This window comes from Lycium barbarum, chromosome 10 (assembly GCF_019175385.1).
Source record: "Lycium barbarum isolate Lr01 chromosome 10, ASM1917538v2, whole genome shotgun sequence".
NCBI classification, from domain to species: domain Eukaryota; kingdom Viridiplantae; phylum Streptophyta; class Magnoliopsida; order Solanales; family Solanaceae; genus Lycium; species Lycium barbarum.
The window spans coordinates 14,712,495-14,732,552 of record NC_083346.1 but is presented as its reverse complement, the minus strand read 5'-3'; the positions used below and the strand labels follow the sequence as shown (position 1 = coordinate 14,732,552).

The 20,058-nt window shown below is 34.8% G+C and overlaps 1 protein-coding gene and 2 pseudogenes across 3 annotated transcripts; all 3 read right to left on the bottom strand.

Moving 5' to 3' along the window:
• Positions 1-144: 144 nt before the first annotated feature.
• LOC132612757 (UDP-glycosyltransferase 86A2-like) lies at positions 145-6,026 on the bottom strand (annotated as a pseudogene).
• LOC132614653 (uncharacterized) lies at positions 5,981-8,428 on the bottom strand. Of its 3 annotated transcripts, none has more exons than XM_060329161.1 (3): positions 8,141-8,428; positions 6,714-7,996; positions 5,981-6,638 (listed from the first exon to the last, which is right to left on the bottom strand). In XM_060329161.1, the coding sequence occupies exons 2-3, from the start codon at positions 7,478-7,480 to the stop codon at positions 6,551-6,553; spliced, it is 855 nt and encodes a 284-aa protein (XP_060185144.1). In that variant the 5' UTR covers positions 7,481-7,996; positions 8,141-8,428; the 3' UTR covers positions 5,981-6,550. The 3 variants fall into 3 exon arrangements, with proteins under 3 accessions (XP_060185144.1, XP_060185145.1, XP_060185143.1); XM_060329162.1 differs by having other exon boundaries at positions 6,714-7,064; XM_060329160.1 differs by having other exon boundaries at positions 6,714-8,428.
• Positions 8,429-9,618: 1,190 nt separating this feature from the next.
• LOC132613560 (guanylate kinase 2, chloroplastic/mitochondrial-like) lies at positions 9,619-10,050 on the bottom strand (annotated as a pseudogene).
• Positions 10,051-20,058: the final 10,008 nt, after the last annotated feature.

Below are 20,058 nucleotides of genomic sequence, written 5' to 3'. Positions count from 1 at the left end.
AATTTTGAGGATTCATATAGCTGACCCAACTAGTTTAAGGTGTAGTACTTGTATGTCATATCATTATTCACCTCGCAACAATTATTTTAAAACTAATACATTACTTATTACTTGCTAAGTTCTGGCTTTGCAGAACCAAATTTGGTAAGTGCGAATGTGATAGCAAGCTCTTGATGGCCATCTCAATTTTTCTGAGAAATCTTGTTCTTCATGTCTTTTGTGAATTGGTCGAGATTCTTCTCTGAAGATCCCTCATCAGAAAGTGCATTCTGAAAGACCATATTCGTTTTCTCTATATTTTTCCTCGATTCATCTGATTTACTCATTATCCTTCCAATATTCTCCGCTACTACATCCCTCCTGATTAATCTTCCAGTGCAAAGATTCACACCAATCCTCCAATCAGCAACCACTAATTTCCTGTTAGTAAGTTGATCTGCCAAAACAGGAAAGCACACCATCGGAACTTTACACTATATGCTCTCCAAGATTGAATTCCACCCACAATGAGTCAAAACTGCTGTATGTGATAGTACTCCTAGTTGAGAGCACCATGGCACAACCAATCCTCTATCTGCAGTTTCTTCCTCAAATCCAAGAGGCAAAATGTTTCTTTCTCCAGAAACTAAGATATTGTGACGTAGCACCCAAATGAAATTCACCTTACTTATCAAGATGCCTTGTGCTATTTCCAGAATATCCTGTTTACTCAAATTAGCAAGACTACCAAATGAGATGTATAACACTGTACCATCTTGTTTGCTATTGAGCCAGTCGGTATAATCTGATGCCGGTAGCAAGCTCGTTGAAATTATTCTCTTGCTGAAGCTAGTGGGGAAGACCGTTTGTAAGGCCAAGATGGTTGAAGACTCTTAACTCTTGCACTGTATTACCGATGACAAAGTCTGCTTTCTGTGCATCTTCAATACACTTGAATAACGGGCGCTTTGATCATCATCTTGACAATATGAAGGTAAATCTTCTGGTTTAACAACGAAGCTTCCCCTACAAAATCGGGTGGAGATCCCCTCCAGTGATAATTAGTCCAGTAATGTTCAATACTCTTATTGATTTATGCCATGAGGCAGCCTAACTAATTCAAGGCTGAGATTCATTTTGTTGCTAAACAACTATACATGGTAATGCAATTATAATTTTTGAACAAACAAAATCATAAGAAATGCAGCATATGGTCCCACCATGATGAAGCTATGTCCTTCCCAAGTTTATTCTTGACATTGGAATTGAATACTTAATTTTTAGAAACACTATAATTATTATAATTCGCAGTTAATTGATACATATTTTTATTTTATTTTTATAATTCAATTGTGACATATTAGTACTACGATTTAGTGTAAATATCGAGTGTATGTAAATTCTTACCAAATAACACATCAAAAGACGAAGAATCATTTGCTTACACGAAGCTTTTTAAATAATGAGAGTCATCTTAAGTTGTTTCAATTCCATAATTATTTAAAAAAGAAATGACTATTTATATATGATCATCTAACACTTCTAAAGTCCAAAGAAGCTATCGAATTTATTAAATGACATGTTCAGTGTCTTAAATATAATAATAAAAGGTATTTAGATTTATGATAGCTAGATAGATAAATATATCTTTGATGAATTCTAATCTTTTACAAAAGGAATACTGCATTGAGCGAGAGATATATGCAGACACCGTGACGGTTGCCGTTAGTATTACGTGTATAATCTTATCATTTGTTTGCTTACAAATTAAAATTGCATTACCATTTATACTTGTTAGTAACAAGATGACTCTCAGCCTTGAATTAGTTAGGCTGCCACATGACATAAATCAATAAGTGTATTGAATATTACTGGACTAATTATCACCGGAGGGGATCTCCACCCTACAAAATCCCACTTTCACTATGTTTTATATATGACAATAAATAAATATTTCAAGTTACTCAAAAGGAGTTTGTAATTTTGATGTATGAAAGAACTTATTATGTGTCTAACACAATCGATATTAGTTTTGGGTCCACAAATTTTTAGTCTACTACCTTGTGAGACAAAAGAAACATCACAAAAGTGTTGTCACCAGTGTGAGACATAAAACAAAATTTTCCCATTATCATGTATTCACACATTATAAAACCACACTTGTTTGAGACTGGGGCATGATTATCGTTGTTGTTAGTTTAGTTACATAACTATCAGCTCAACATTCAACATAGCACTAATTTGCTCAAGTTGCAGATCCAATCGCAGATAAACTCAGAATGTTGGGATCAAATTCCATATATGTGTGTGATAATGACAAGCATACATTGATTTAAACATACATTATAGAACCACACTTCAATTCAGAACTCAAAGTATTGTACTGTCTGAAATCTAAATCTGCCACTAAAGTTACCACACATTAATTAGTAATTATAAAGTTGACCTTTCACAGCGAAGCTTCCCCTACAAAATCCCACTTTCACTATGTATTTGTATACGATGATAAAGAAATTTTTATATCATCAAGTTACTCAAAAGGAATTTGTAGTTCTGATGTAAGAAAGAACTTATTTTGTGTCTAACACAATTGACACTAGTTTTGGGTCCAAAATTTTTTAGTCTACTAACTTGTGAGACAAAAAGAAACATCACACTAGTGTCAGCAATGTGAGACGTAAAATAAAAGTTTCTCGTTATCGATGTATACAAATTAAATCACTGAGCATTTATTCGGCCAGGTAAATTGGTACTATAAAAACACGTCTAATACATAATCACAGTTGACCTTTCATCATATCGACATTAGTTGACCTTTCGTCATATCGAAACTTCGCTGCACTAAATTTCAGTTCCCCGATCAAACCTCTATATTACTCCCTCCGGATAAAAAAAAAGTGTCCACTTAATCATTTGCACACTCCTTAAGAAAATACTAACTCCTAGAAAAAATAAGTAATATGGCTAAACTGTCCCTAATTAAATAGGTATTGGGATTTGATCACATAGCACTTAATAGGGGCAAATCTGAAAAAATAAAGTTAATTCTTTCTTGATTTGATAAAGTGAACGCTCTTTTTTATCCAAGAATAAAAGGCTGAATGGACACTCTTTTTTATCCGGAAGGAGTATAAAACAACCAGCAGTACAAATTTTGGTCTTCTTTATTCCTTCTTGCTAGAAGAATATGATTCTTGCTCAAAGCTAGTGAATATCATAATTTCTCATACAGATAAAGGTGTCTCTTGGCGTGAATTTGCAAATTTACTTTATGCCATAACAAAGGCAACAGAATCAATGTAGTGGTAAGGTCAACAACTATTTTCATTGATTTGATTTTCAAGGACAACACGAATATATAGCCCTATACCATTTGTTTGATGTCACTCAAGGAAGGGCTCTACTAAATGATGACATATCAATATATCATAGTAGTGGCATGGAGCCACAGCAGCATGGGCACTAACAACTTGTTTGGACGGTTGTTACCTATTGTACTTATCGTGTTACTTTAAATACAATATTTATTTTGATAGTTACTTTGATGTTCTTGTATCGTATCATTAAACCTATTAATATGTAACAACAAAGAGTCTCATTTCATGTAATGACCAATGTGGTTTGATCGCATTGTTACCCTATTTTTTTCTCATTTTTCTTTTACTTATTATTTAATAAATAATCATATTTTATCAGTTACCATACCTTTTTTTTATATATAATAATTCTACCCCATATCCTACTTTTCTTTAGAATATTGTAAATTTATTCTTCGGAAAAGGGCCTAAAATACCCTCAAACTATTGAAAATGGAGCAAAAATACCCTCCATCCACCTTTCAGCCTCAAAATACCCTTACCATCCACCTATTGGGTCTAAAATACCCTTATTGCTAACAAAATCTTTTCATTAAACACGTGACAATTTCTTATTGGTTGACTTATAAAATTAATTAAACTAATTATCCTTTTCAATTTTGACCGGATAACCCATTTGCGTCCCGCCCCACCCCCGACCCGACCCGCCCCCTTTCCATTTAATAGAAAACAAAACCCTTCAACCCATTCCATAGAAAACGAATTGGACGCCACCTTCTTCTCAGAAAAAATTCAGCGCTGCTACTATATTTTTTCTACTATATGATGACTCTAAAAAGATAGATATTTCTAATGAGTGCAATGTATTCCTATACTGAGCATTGCCATCAGCTTCAACTGGTTGTTTCATTCTGTTTTTTTTTTTTTTTTAAGTTGTGCTTAGTTGCTGCATTTTCAGATCTCATATAATACGAAAACAGTGCCATACCCACGTTCTGGTTTGTCATTTTGGCTTACCCCTTTTCTTCATATATGTTTCTTTTATCTCTGATTTGTATAAAGTTGTAGTCTTTTTATGTGTTTCTTGAAACATATGGATCTGGCTCTTTTTTTTTTCCAGGTCTGTTTGAATTAGCCATCTTTCTTTCTGTGTGTTTTCTGCTAATGGGTGTTTTTTGAATTGTTTTTCTTGGTGAACTGTAGTGTGATTTTATTGGCTAGTTGGATTTAGTTGTGAAAATGGTTTAGTTGGTTTAGTTCTGTCCACCTGCTAACCGAAGACCCCTTTCATTTTTCATGGCTTTCCTTTTAATTACTACTGTTTCTGTCCACCTGCATAGTTACTGCTTTTAGTCAATGTGTCTCATTTATTTTGAATGTTATAAATAGGTGATGACTGGATTGAAAGATCTTGAAGATGAGGCAAGAACTTGGACCGGAGATTTTAGCCCATATGCCATGGATTTGTATAATGATTTCAGAATCATTGCACAAGGCTGTCAAGTTCAAGGTAATGAAGACTTAGGGTATGAAGTGATTGAGGTGAACCATGTGTGACATCAAATCAGTTGGAAGTAGCAAAGGAGAAGAAAATTGGGAAGTTGAAGGCAAAGAGGGGAAAGCATTAGGGCATAAGTGACTTGGTTCAAGTAGTTGTTTGTTTTTAAGTTTTTCAATGCTATGTAATGGCACAATTAAACGTCATATTTTGCTATTTTTTGTTGTAAATCAGTCTTAGAAGTGGTTGTATTGATTCACTTCAAAAGTTTTTGGGTGCTTAGTTTTTGTGGGTTTCCATGTATGTCAATGTAGTAGTCTTGTTGAACATTTTTGCAAAATATATGACAATGCCATTGTTAGTTATTTGGTTTGTCTTGTAGAATGGAAATGTTGTTTAAATCTTGTTGTTGAATATGTTTGCCATTATGTTGAACTCAAGTGCAGATGCCATTTTTTCTAGTAAAAAAAATATTTTTTGATGCGTGTCTTTAATATGAATGATTATTTGGGTTGAAATTTGAAAGTATACATATTACCAATCCTGACTGAAGAAAGATACTGCTTACTTCAAAAGATAATTTCAGAAAATGAAATGCATAAAAGGACTACTGCAAGGCTACGAAATAAGCAATAACAATCTGCTGTCCGATACATTCTAGCAACTTAAAAAAGTGGAAAGAAATTAATTTAAGAACTAGTTCTGAGCAAATGCAGAAATTCTTCATTACTCACCAAAATACCAACACAACAATAATTGATGTCCACAATAAATTTAGTGGACATCAACACCAACTCACAAAAACTAACCTAACCAACCCAAAACAAAAACAAAGTCAGACACTACAAAAAATTGCACTAAACTGCACCAAACCGCACAAAAACTGCACCAAACTGCTAAGGAAAAGCTGCACCAAAAACTGCTCCAAGTTGCACAAAAGACTGCACCCAAAATATCACCAAACTGCACAAAAAAATTGCACCAGAAACTGCACCAAACTGCACAAAAACTGCACCAAACTGCACAAAATATCACTACCAGAACACCAAAAACCAGCACCAAACTGCACAAAAACTGCACAAAAAAACTGCACTAAACTGCACCAAACTGCACAAAAAAACTGCACTAAACTGCACCAAACTGCGCAAAAACTGCACCAAACTGCTAAAAAAAAAACTGCACAAAATATCACCAAACCAGCACCAAACTGCACAAAAAACTAGCAATGGCATTGTCATATATTTTGCAAAATGTTCAACAAGACTACTACATTGACATACATGGAAACCCACAAAAACTAAGCACCCAAAAACTTTTGAAGTGAATCAATACAGCCACTTCTAAGACTGATTCACAATAAAAAATAGCAAAATATGACGTTTAATTGTGCCATTACATAACATTGAAAAACTTAAAAACAAACAACTACTTGAACCAAGTCACTTATGCCTTAATACTTGCCCCTCTTTGCCTTCAACTTCCCAATTTTCTTCTCCTTTGCTACTTCCAACTGATTTGGACGTCACATATGGTTCACCTCTCCAACCCAACTTTCTTGGTGAGTATGGCAGATTAATAGGCCTACTCACACCATTCTCATCTCCCCTAAAGCCAATTTTCCTTGAACCAGTTGGTGGTTGATGCATCTTTTTTCGTTGAAACCTAGTTTTAGCTTCAGATATCACCTTAGGCCTAAGAATAGGCTGCTCATCTTCATCATCAATTTCAGCATCATCATCTTCATCAACAAGTGCTCTTAAAGGCATGAAACTGATTTCAGAATCTTGACTGGCTTGGGGTGCTGACAAAGACACATCTTGGACTGTTTGTGCACCTTTTTGAAGCTACAAATATTGTCAAGTTAGACATTTAAATAGGATAGTGTAAACATTGAATAATTAAAGGAATTTTTTTTTTACCTGAGGGCATCTTTTTTTGTTGTGGTCTGCCCACACCACAACTGAATGAACCATTTCCAAGTTTTGGATGTTTCTCTATCCACTACTGCCCAAGCTAGTGGATAAAAGTGCTTTTGTGAATCTTGACCAAGGGCAACCAATAAAATTCCCCTATACTTCCCTTTCAAAAATGTGCCATCCAGCCCTATAAATGGCCTCAAACCTCCTCTCCAACCACTTTTCAAAGCGTGGAAGCACACATACATTCTCAGAAATCTTCTTTTACCTTGTTCAAGAGCCTCTTTAGATATATTTCTCACCACATCAGTACCAGGATTGCTATCCCTCAATTCTTGAGCATAAGCCTCCAACCTATTGAAATCATCAAGGTAGCTACCCTCCAATTTCTCTAAAATAATCCTCTTAACCCTTTTCATCTTTGAAGCACTAATATTAAGTGAAAATTGATCATCCAAATCCCGCCTCATATCTTTCACATTGTACTTAGGATTATTCTGCACTTTGTTCTTGAAGTAATGTGCTAAAGCTTGTTGAGTAGCTCTTCTATTCTTAAATGTTGGCTGACAATTATGTTCTAAATGCAAGGTCTTAATCTTAAATCCCTGATTTTTGTTATCTTCAGAAATCAAACACACAAAAGGACAGCCACTATCACACTTATATCTAACTCTATGACTGTCACTATGATCAACTTTAAGTCCTTTCTTATTAGAAATTGCGTAATAGCTCACAACTCTTTTAGCTTCATCAAGATCCTTAAAACTCATACCCTTTTCCAACACTAAAAACCTTCTAGTTTCTCATTCACTTCCCTATTCTTTTCCTTTTTAAAAAGTTCCAATTCTTCACTGTCATAGTCACTAGGAACTGGTTCATTATCATCATCCTCTTCCTCACCCGACTCACAATCAGTTCCTACATCTACTGATACAAAGCATGATTCTTTATGATAAATGATGTTGGGAGCTGAAACATTATCTTCACTTTCATCTACAGCAAAGAATTGCAGCACACAAAACTCACTAGATAGAGAAGATTGAAGTGTTCTAATGCCTGCATCACTCTCAACCAAAAAATATCTCCCAGAGGGCCCTGTGACCAGCAGCTGTTTTACCACTTTAAAACATAATTTTTTAGTGTATTCATTACATATATCTATGTAAGACAACAATTCTGGATCATATCCCTCCCACACATGGTTCTGTTTTTTTATGTAGACAACTTGAGGACGCAGTACCCACTTGCCTCCATAATTAAATACTAAATCAACCTTGTCAAACATCCTTCAAGAAAAGCACATGGCAAAAAAAAGCATATAACACATGGAAGCTCAGCAAAAATGACAACGTACATCAAATCTCGCACAAAATAAACAAAATTTTAAACCTTAACTTACAATAAATGAGTAATAAGCAGCAAAATCTTACTTTAAAAGGCGGAACAGAACTTGTACAATCCAAATCTTCACCCAACGAACTTATTCACGCAGAAAATAGGGACATTTTGACCAGAAATTGGTTTAAATTTTCTAGGGTTTTCGAAATAGCAGCGCCGAATTTTTTTTTCTTCTAATGAAATGGGTCCAATTCGAAATTCAAAAAAACCCTAAGAAGAAGACAGAGAAGAAGGTGGCGTCCAATTCGTTTTCTATGGAATGGGTTGAAGGGTTTTGTTTTCTATTAAATGGAAAGGGGGCGGGTCGGGTCGAGGGTGGGGCGGGGCGCAAATGGGTTATCCGGTCAAAATTGAAAAGGATAATTAGTTTAATTAATTTTATAAGTCAACCAATAAGAAATTGCCACGTGTTTAATGAAAAGATTCTGTTAGCAATAAGGGTATTTTAGACCCAATAGGTGGATGGTAAGGGTATTTTGAGGCTGAAAGGTGGATGGAGGGTATATTTGCTCCATTTTCAATAGTTTGAGGGTATTTTAGGCCCTTTTCCGTTTATTCTTTAGATTGCACATTATGTAACAGCAAAAATGATACAATTATCCAAACGTTCTATTAATCAAAATAATACAGTGCAACACAGTATGTATCAAATGATACGTAATTACTATCCAAAAAAGCCATAAAACATTGGTATAAGGCTAACTATTATAACAAGATGGAGCAAACAAAATTAAAAAACTGTCAAATTAGTAAAACTCACAATCTTCAACGCAAGATTCTCCTGTAGAGACAAATTGGAAAGCAAACACAGAGCTTCTAATGCCTCAATACACCCGTTGAGTAAAGAATACAATGGCATATCAAAAGGTTTGCATTTCTCATAGTTGTTTTTGTTATTTTGTTGAGATGTCAAAAATGGAGAGGGGTTCGAGCTGGTGTCTCTCCCCTGGTTTTGTATTTCTCGTACGGGTAATTAAAAAGTCTTTAATTCCCAAAATAAAGTTTGCACATCCCACAAACAAACTAGATTTATTCATCGACCAGCACTACCAGATTTCAATAATACTTTTGTGGTTCAACAGGATGCAGTGCTGAGGGAAATGGTGCAACGGTGATGCAGGACAGCAGGAAGGAAAACTTTAAGCCTTTCTAAGTCAAGTTGTGTGCAAGAAGAATCAGGCTTGTCTACACATGAAGAAGAGATGTTGGCACTTTTGGTTGCTATCGAAAAGTGGAGGTACCACCTGCAACCCTTAAATTTACTTATCAGGAGAGATCTCTTCAGTTTGAAGTCTAAGGAGAAAAATAGGTTGACACAAGTAGGAAAAACAATTTTGCATAAAGAAACCCCTCGCATCAAGAATTTGTTATTCATGCTTGAAATGGTATCCTGTGGCAATGCAATGATAGGAAAAAGTTATATAAAACCCGTAAATAGAATACAACAAAACATTAAGAACATTAGCTCAACTTAATAAAAAAATAGATCAAAGACTAGAAATCAGACAGTCTAAATAGTCACAGTTCTTCGCCTGTCTTTAGCTTTCTCAGCATCAATAATAGACTCCACCAACTTAACAAAATTCTCCAACTCTCCTTCTCTATTCACTACCACATAATCAAACTCCTCCATATGCTTAACTTCCTCAAGGGTCGTTGCAATTCTCACAAGCAATGTCCTTTTAGTCTCGGTCTTCCTATCAATCAACCTCTTTACCAATGCATCTTCACTCTCTGCAACCAAGAACACAAACACAGCAGAGTTTCTCAAAATCCTCCTAAATGTTGCCCCTTGTATATCAACTCCCAACACTATATCTAACCCCTTAGCCATGTGATCCCTAATTTGCTGTTTTGGTATACCTTTATAATCCCTATACACCAATGCATAGTCTAACAACTCATGGCTCTCATTCATTCACAAAAACTCATCTTTACTCATAAAAGAATGAAGGTAGTAGAAAGGTAAAGATACGAAAAGAAAATAAACAAAAAAAAAAGTTACTATATGGTGTGACTTTCCTTTATGTAGCGACCCCAACATATTGGGAAGTTTTTTCCTGTTTAAATTCTTGGCAATAATTTACCTTTAGCGCAAAGAAACCACAAAGCTCGCTTTGTGGCTTAATGCAAATGTACAACTGAACTTTCATTCCTTTTATCAATTGGAAATTTGTAACTATCTACTTTGCGGGTAACAATTAACATTTAAGTTAAAAGACCGGAGTAGGGGATCAATTGTAAAAATCTATTCACTTGCTCCTATCAATACTAATAAGCAACTGTAAGTCATGGGCATACTTCAAAACAATTGGTTGGAAGCAGCACAATCCCATGCCTACACGTTGATCAAGGTGAAGATATTTTAGAAGAAGCTATTATGAATCAGTATCATGCAAATGCAACTATAGGAATTCAAATAACAAATTATTTGAATAATTATCACATACTTCAAATAACAAAGATCCTCTGATCACTCCTCTAAATAAAGGGCTTATAACAGAGATTGAAATGGTCTCAACAAGTACTAAATCTAGAAAACTAAAATCCATGTGATATAATGTATTAATATATAATAATGAAATATGAAACAGTTGAAGTTTAATTCAAGTGCCTTTGCCTTTCTTCCCATGATATGCCCCTCTGACAGCAAGCCATAACAAAACTCGCAGCTTGGCAAACCAACAATGGCCTGTAAATTAGTTCAGAAAATCAAAGTAAAAGTTAGTTATCGAAGTGCGTACATTTTAACAGAAAGAATGCTTGTGATTACCATTTCCTGTCCACACTAATGCCTGTGATTACCATTTCATGTCCACTCTACTACATAAGTTATCATGAAATCCAATTCCAAAATTCAACTCTGTATTTATGACATAATTTGAAAAGGAAGACACAAATTGTAACTACATGAGGTGTTTGATTACCTCTTCTTTAAGCCTGCAACAATAGATCTCTTTATCACCCAAAACACTTGCACTAGCATGAATTTGAAAAGTTTCGATAGGAGTACCAAGAGTGAGATTCAATACTTTGACAGTCATCCAATATTATGCAATACATGACGCAGTAAAATTCGCTTTCACAATCTTCAAAATCTTGTACTTGAAAACCTGCAAGGAGAGTCGCGGTTAGTTGAAAATATAGGAAGGATAATCGAGGATATATCACAGAAAGTAAATTAAGACGTATATATACATTGGAGTCTTTCCCGTTATATTCCTGGATAGCAAGGTTAGCCAGTTCCATCAGTAACTCAGCCTTGCCGCCTCTGAAATCCTGAGATGTTCCTAATATTGTGACACCACCATGCCTCACTGGACCACCAATACTCCGACCGGTAAGATCATCGATGTCAAAACACTATCAAAGAAGCCAACACTAGAGTGAGTGATGAAAACAAACCAAGTCACGGGGCCAATCTATAAAAATTAAATTCAGCTAAATTACTTGTCATAGCAGTCAATTAGTTTAAAGCGAAAAGGGTTCAAACACAAGAGATAGTATTTATTATGCCAAGAAACAGGTAATTGGTAGAATTAGTGAAACAGGTTAGAATGGAAGTTTGATTAAGAAATTAGACCTAATTAGCAATGAGATTTATCAATATGAGAAAAGGAAAACTTTACATGTGATTGGCGACACTGGCGGTTGAATGCGAGCCAAATATGGGCGCGATCCTCATCCCCCTTCTCCTCCTCCAAAGGGAATTTGCGTCCACAGCATTGTGGGTTACACTTGCAGTAGGGGGTTAGATAGGACCCATTGAGGCATCTTCCTTGTGCTGCATATTTTTCTCGCTTCTCCTCGGTTGACATCACAAAAGGAGGACTGACAGTAGTATGACACGGTTGTTGTTTTTCCATGAATATATGTTGAATTGTTGACCTCTTGTCTTCTTCAGCCTTTCAAAATATTTCATCTAATGTTGCATGTTCTGCAGCCTTTTGGCATGCTTCAAGTAAGTTATTTGGCCTAGTGTAATATGCCAGGTCACATACTGTTCCGTTAGGGTTAAAGTCATTGGGTAAACCTAGATCGTATTTTTCCTGATTATCAAGTATGACTGTCTTAGTCTTTGCTCATCCTCAGTCAGGGATCTGGAGTTAATTTCTTTAATCCTCTCCATGAATGACTTTTCCTCCGGTAAGGGTACCGAACCATTTTTTTTTCCCACAACTGATTTTTTTTCTCCCACTCGTCATATCCTTGTCTATCAAGGAGTGATTTTAGCCTTTTCTCCTCGTATGAGTACTCGTTTTCCCAATCCCCCGGTAAGGGTATCAAACCATTTTGTTTTTCCCACAACTGATTTTTTTTCTCCCACTTGTCATATCCTTGTCTATCAAGGAGTGATTTTAGCCTTTTCTCCTCGTATGAGTACTCTGCTTCTTCGGTCTTGTATAAAAAAAATTCCCACTAGGAAACTCTATTTCGCAATCCTCAGAAGATGCTGGTTTTTCCTTCTTGTCCTCGTTTTCCCTTAACTTTAGTATCTCCTGTGGTAGCGATTCGGCCATATCTCTCTCACTTGATGATAATTGATAATGATGATGCCACAAACCCTAATTTATATATCCTGCAAATATTCGGGTTGAATTCATCACTAATCGTGCATGTTATTCTTTCATAACTTTCAAACAAATTTGACACTAAAAATTTAAATTTTACATAAAATAAATAAATGTAATGTACGCATACCTGAAGGGCAAAGTGAAATTCAACTTGAAGGTGCGATGAAATTTGAGACTCGTGAGAAGCAAAAAAGATATATAAAGAGAGAATTATAGAGATTTTTATTATGATAGAATGAATTGAGGTAAGGGGAACCCCTTTTTCATATAGGAGAAAGAAAACCTTTTACCTTGGCGGGAAAGAAATTGTAAGATCTTAGGCAAAGAAATAGAGCTACCACAGAATTACTTTACTTCTAGGAAATTTTTCTTTACTAAACCAAATCAAATAAGGGTATTGGATATTCACTTTTTATTACTATTATTTATGGTAAATTCTAAGGTATCTTTTGGTAACACTAAATTTTAAGGGAAAATTTCCCTCTATGACTATTTAGGAACAACTAGTTTAGTGTACGCGTGATTAAAGCGCGTACCTCATTTAACAACAAACACTACAGAAAAGTTGGACTTCGTTACGAACTTCATCGCTAAATTGCATGGAGGACCTTAGAAATATTGATTGAACTTTTTTCCCTTCATTAAAAACTCTGCAGTAGACAAAATTGTCATTTATTAATTATTTAATTTTAGGAATTTAACATCAGCTAAAATTTTAATTATTAATCTTTCCTTATTTATTTTATATATAATATTTAACATATTTGGAAAAAAAGTTAGTAAGCCATGAAAATTATTACAGTAAGAAAGTTTCAAACACTTTGAACTGCTATTAGATTTCGGAGTCTCTGTCATTAAATTGGATTCCGCAATTTAAATGACCCAAAAAGTGGGGTTTGAGATCAAAATAACCCAGTAAAAAAAAAAGTAACCAAACTACCCTTTGCGCACTAAATTAGTGTGCAATAGGGTTAAACTGCAATTTTACAGTTTAGTGCTATTGCGCACTAATTTAGAGCGCAATAGGTGTTTAATAAAAATCCTACCAGCTTCATTTTTCTAAGTTACTCTCCTCCTCCTCCATTTTCACTCTTTCAACATACTTTTGCTCCCCCCCCCCCCCCCCCCCCCCCAAAACCAAAATCATGTCTCAAAGCTCTGAAACGTTAAACTTAGCTATAGAATCCGATGTTTGGGAATGCGTCATTATTGTAAGCTAAGAACATCAAGGACCCAAGATAATCCGAAGCGTCGTTTTTGGTGTTGTAAAGTGCCCGAAGTAAGTGTTTTTACAATTGTTTTAGGGTTTAAATTTTTTTCACATTATCTACATATTTTACTTTAAAAATTGATTTTCTTGTAATGTTTACAGGATATGGGCGGTTGCAAACATTTTTCATTGGGAAGACAGCATTCCCGTGGATAAAACTGTGGCGGCGAAGATTAAAAAGCCTCCTGTTGATAGAGATACCCCGACCTCACGTATTACTAGAGATACCGTGAAGTTTGACTTGCAGTTTAAGCTTATGGAAGCTCAAGAAAAAATTGCCCTTTTGGAGTTCTTGCTAAAAGAACCTAAAGAAAAATAAAGTTTTTTCAAGACTAACCTTAGAGACACTCAATACGAGAAAAATGCTTTGAAAGAAAATCTGAAATTTTGGAAGAATTTCTGCTATGTTGTTGTTGTTTATTATTTCTATGTATTTTGTTTATTAAGTTTAATATTTCTATGTATTTCGTTTTTCTATGTATTTTCTATTTAGTTTGTTATTTTTATGTACTTTGTTTTTACTAATTGCACGTTTTCATTTATTATGTAATCCGCACCCTTTATTTACTAATTTATTTGTGTTTTTTTTTAAATTGTGAATTGTTGAACTTTTTATGTATTATTAACTCTAAGAAGATTATATAAATTAATAATAGAATATAAGAATCAAAGCAAATTAAAAACATACTAAAAATATTCAAATTGATGGCTTCATCATAAACTAAAAATACAAATTAACCGCATGAGTCCGGAACTTAAATGATCCAAAATCTAAGAGAGTGAACCAAAATAACTCCTAATCATCATCAGAATAGAAGTCCTCAATATTGTCCTCAGGACAATATTTTGGGTTTCTTAAGAAATATCTTTTTTCTGTAGATGTTAATTCTCTACTTATTGATGATGCTTGTTCTTCGGCCAACTTTAGCATGTAAAATCTACAACGTCTTGCTAGTATTCTATTGTTTTCTTTTCTAATCCTTTGTACGGCAAGCTCGCAAGTTTCTGGACCTACTCGAGGCATGGTTATTGAGTACCTTGTTGGGATTTGAGCGTTGAGATTTTCTAAGTCACGAACAAGATGTTCTGATTCGGCATGCCGATATGCCCATTCTCGGCGTAACCCGCAAAATTATTCTCGTGGATATGAATATTTCACGCTGCAAAAATCATCATTACGCTCTATAAGAAGGTGAAATTTCAAATCATCTAGTTTGAAATCATTGTTATCAAGAAAACTTGTTTCACTGGAATAGCTGCTATGATTTGAACTATCATCACCACTGCTATTCGAATCATTTGGAAGGAATAAAGACCAATCTACATTTCTACTACTTGACATTGAATATGTTGTAGTTTAATAACAAATGAAAGGCTATTTATATAGTTGCAAACCCCCAAGTACCCTCGGGGGTGGTCATTATGACCCTACCTACTTACTTTATTATAAAAAAAAAAAAAAATCTTCATCCGACATCTCAAGAAATGGAAGTATCACACTGTCAAGATCTTACTCGTTGCTAAAGACAAAAAGTGCATACAACATGGCTCAATGGTCCATCCCTTAAGTTTGAAGGAATTATTTGTTTAACTCCTGAAATCTGCATAAAGTAGTGTTCAAGTTGTAAAAGTATAAGAATGAACGTTATAATGCTATAGAATACAGTACATCTCAAACTATTTAATTGATAAGAATACACTACATCTCAAACTATTTAATTGATATGTTCACATTTTCAGTAGAAAGAAATTTTCTAGTATGTTTAAAACTGGCACATCTTGCAACATTCTAAAATAAGGCTTCACTTCGAAGATGCACTTAACAATTTGTCCAACGAGTTGTATTGGTTTGGACTTTGTGCTTTGAATATAGGTTATGAATGCATATTATTGCTGTCAATAGAGGAACGTTGCATTGGAGGACCAAGCAATCAAGGACAAAAATGGAAATTGTCAAAACTGAATGAAGAATGCAATATATTTCGCGAATGTCCAGAGACCTAAATCAATAACTCACAATGTTCCTAACAAAGATTTACATATCACAAGTCGAGTTTCTAACAAAGATTTACACATCATGAGCCAAGTTTTTCCAGATAGTTTTCAACAGAATAGGAATGAGAGGTTTGTGAATAAATTATCAAAATTCCACATTGAAGTTCTGACGACAGAGAATTGAATAAGATTCTTAAATACGTCTTGATTATACAGAGTCTGAAATAGGACATGGTACGGTTTGTATTGGAATACAAAGTCTATATTGTATTGGAATACAAAGTCTAATTATATATCTCATATAAAGAGATGATAAACAAAAAAGATGGAACATACCGCGGGATGACACCGCATGGTCGGATTTCTTCTCGGTCACTTTCTCGCAGAATTCTTGTCCAAACATATCGTCTAGAGCAATATCAATATCATCGCAGTCCCAGCCTAACAACAAAAGTAATACAACTAGGTAACCAAAAAGAAGAAAAAGGTGAAATAACTTAAATTGAACAACAAAATTTAATTTCTTGACTAATCCATACATTCGCCACATTGATAGCCATCAAGATAGAAAACACATTCCCATAATTTTCCACAGAAAAGAAAGATTGGCCTTTTTTTAATCTTTTGATGACTTGAAGACCTCAAGTCTCATGTAAAATGAAACATACTCAACGGAGGGAGTTTCACAATAAATTAAGCATTTTCTCATTAACACTAAGTGCTGCATTGACATAATTTGATTTGAACTTTCCATAATATCTATTGTTAAATGAATTAGGTAGAGAGAGAAGTACCATAATACACTACCAAAACAAAAAATAAAGTGCTTGATAACCTGAAGAAGATGCTCAAATAACTGCACCTCCTCTCGCATCAAATTAATATGGTCATTTATTTTGGATGAACGATGGTGCAGATGCTGACTCTTGAATTTGAAGCAGAACCAAGTCATACACTTGCATGAGATAACAAAAAAATGGTGCAGCGCCAAAATATAAAGTTGTGACCATTTCCAAAATTGTAAGTTTCAAATTTAATTTTAAACCTTTATCTTCTTTACAAAAGAATTTAAAATTTAAACCTTTATCTTGGAAACAAAAATAAACCATTCTCAGCTAAAAAAAAAAACTAAGTTCTTATAGTTGGAATTTAGCTAGGAGAGCGGAGACCATCTTCAAGGGCTTGTCTCCTACATCATTCACCTCCAAGTTCAAGATAAATATTTGTGCAACAAAGTAAAAAATAAATTAAATCTATGCATAAAAAAAGAGAGAAACATAACTGATAAGAAGATCCAAGTACAAATTTATTGGAATTGCAGAAAACAAGGATATTATGGGCTGATGGAACCGTGTTGGAATGGCAGAAAACAAGAATATTATGGGCTGATGGAATGCGTGGAAAGTAGATCACTTTAAAAATAAAAGTAATAGTTTGTAGTGGAGGGTTCAGTGTACCAAATTAGTTTAATCATATAGTATTCAATTCCACCAGCTGCAGTGCACATGGCTTGCACAATAGTGCAGTGCAAATAGATTCCCTTACATTGTATAAAAAACGGAAGTGAAAAGATGAATGAGAGAGAGAAAAAAATTGAGTCCAATCTCTTTATTTACTTTTGTAACATGGTATCAGAGCATTCAATCTGAATCCCTCTGTTGTTTTATTCCAATTTTTCTTTCCTTCTTGTTTGATTTTATCTGATTCATTACAATGACAGAAAATGTTAATGCTGCTGTTGGGACCCAAGTTTCTAATTTAGCTGCTAGCAGTACACAGAATGAACTCATTGATTCCTGTCATCCATTCTTTATTTCACCATCTGATTCTCCTGGCACACTGTTAACCAATACAGTGTTTGATGGCAGGAGTTTTGGTGGATGGAAAAGAGGAATGTGGATAGCTTTAACAGCAAAAAATAAATCTGGTTTTGTTGATGGATCTACCCGAGAACCAAGTGCAGGAACTGACCTGCACAGAGCTTGGTCTAGGGCCAATAACATGGTCATTTCTTGGTTATTAAACTCTTTATCTAGGGAAATTTCAGAAAGTGTTTTATATTATTCTACTTCTAAAGATATCTGGGCAGAATTGGAAGCAAGATTTGGCCAAAGCTCAAGTGCTAGGCTTTTTCAACTCCAAAAGGAGCTTAGTGACCTTACTCAAGGTGCATCTGATATTGCAACCTATTTTACCAAGATGAAACGACTTTGGGATGAGTTGGATACCTTGGATTCTTTTTCACCATGTCTTTGTGAATGTTCATGTGGAGCAAAAGAAAAGAATATCAAGTTTAAGCAAGATGAAAGGTTACTTAAATTTCTAATGGGTTTAAATGATACTTACTGTGGTGCAAGAGGAAACATTCTAATGATTTCACCTCTACCTACTGTGTCAAATGCTTATGCACTTTTAATTCAAGAAGAAAAACAAAGAGAAGTCCAGAACACACCAAAATATCTAGGGGAATCTTCCTCTTTTGTTGCTACAAATACAAGTAATGGACAGAGGACTTTCTCTACTGATTTTAGGGGACAAAGGATTGGTTATGATAATAAAAAATCTTCTCTCATTTGCAAATATTGCAAGAAAACTGGACACTTGATTGATAAATGCTATAAGCTACATGGTTTCCCCCCTAACTTCAAGTTTACTAAGCAAAAGAATTTTCAGAACAGTGCACAAGGAAATGCAGTTTCAACAAATGATTATGGAGAGACTTTTAAAGACACGGAGGTGCAAGGAAAATTGCTTTCCAATGAGCAGCTTGCCCAGGTGATGCAGATGTTGCAGCATATAAACAAAAGTGAACAAGGTTCTGCTTCTGAGGCCACAGCAACTGCAAACTGTGCTGGTATAAATTTCAGTCCTAATCAATTTTCTTTAAATTCTAAAGTCAATCAGAAGATCTTTTCTAGACACACCTGGATCATAGACTCAGGTGCAAGTGACCACATGAGCTATAACAAGAATTTCTTTTTTAATCTTACACCTCTACCAAAACCTATCTCTGTTAAGTTACCAAACTCTCAACATGTTAAAGTGTCTTACTCAGGTTCCATAAGGTTGTTCTCTAATTTTGTTATACATAATGTCCTTTTTGTTCCAAGTTTTCACTTCAATCTTTTATCTGTGTATAAGCTGTGTAAATAGTTTTCTAAATTCCTTTTATTCACCACTGCTCATTGTTTTATGCAGGGCCCTTCAATGAAGAGCCCAATTCTGCTTGGTGAGAGTCAAAATGGACTTTATATTCTCAAAGATAGGATTCCAACAGCTTCTGCCTATGCCAGCATGACCTCTAGTACTAGTTTTCATTCCAAAAAAGTTATTTCATCCACTGTTTCTTGTTATTCTGCTGGTAATGCACAAAGTCAGTTATGGCATGTAAGGTTGGGCCATATGCCTCTTTCAAATATGAGAAATATCAATGGAATCCCCTTCAATTTGTGTTCACAATTTTCTGTTCCTTGTTCTGTTTGTCCTTTGGCTAGACAACACAAACTTCCTTTTCCTAACAGTCATATTTCTACTAAACAACCTTTTGATTTAATTCATATTGATACTTGGGGACCTTATAAAACTCCTACCTATGATGGATATAAATACTTCCTTACCATAGTAGATGACTTTACAAGAGGAACTTGGACCTTCTTATTATCCACTAAAAGCAATTCTTTTTCCATTCTTAAGAGTTTTTTGGCAATGACAGAAAGACAGTTCAATAAAAGGGTCAAGATCATTAGATCTGATAATGCATGGGAGCTAGGATCCAGTGTTGAAAGTTCTAGTTTTCTTTCCTCTCAAGGAATTTTACATCAAACCTCATGTGTAGCCACTCCACAGCAAAATGGTGTTGTGGAGAGGAAACACAAGCATCTCCTAGAAGTTTGTAGAGCCTTGCTTTTCCAATCAGATTTGCCTCATAAGTTTTGGGGGGATGCACTCATGACTGCAACTTACATTATTAACAGATGTCCTACTAAAGTATTGTCTTTTAAAACACCTTATGAAAAACTTTTTTGGTGTCTGCCCCACTTACTCTCATTTGAAATGTTTTGGGTGTTTTGCCTTTACCTCCACTCTTTCACAAGGCAGAAATAAATTGGCT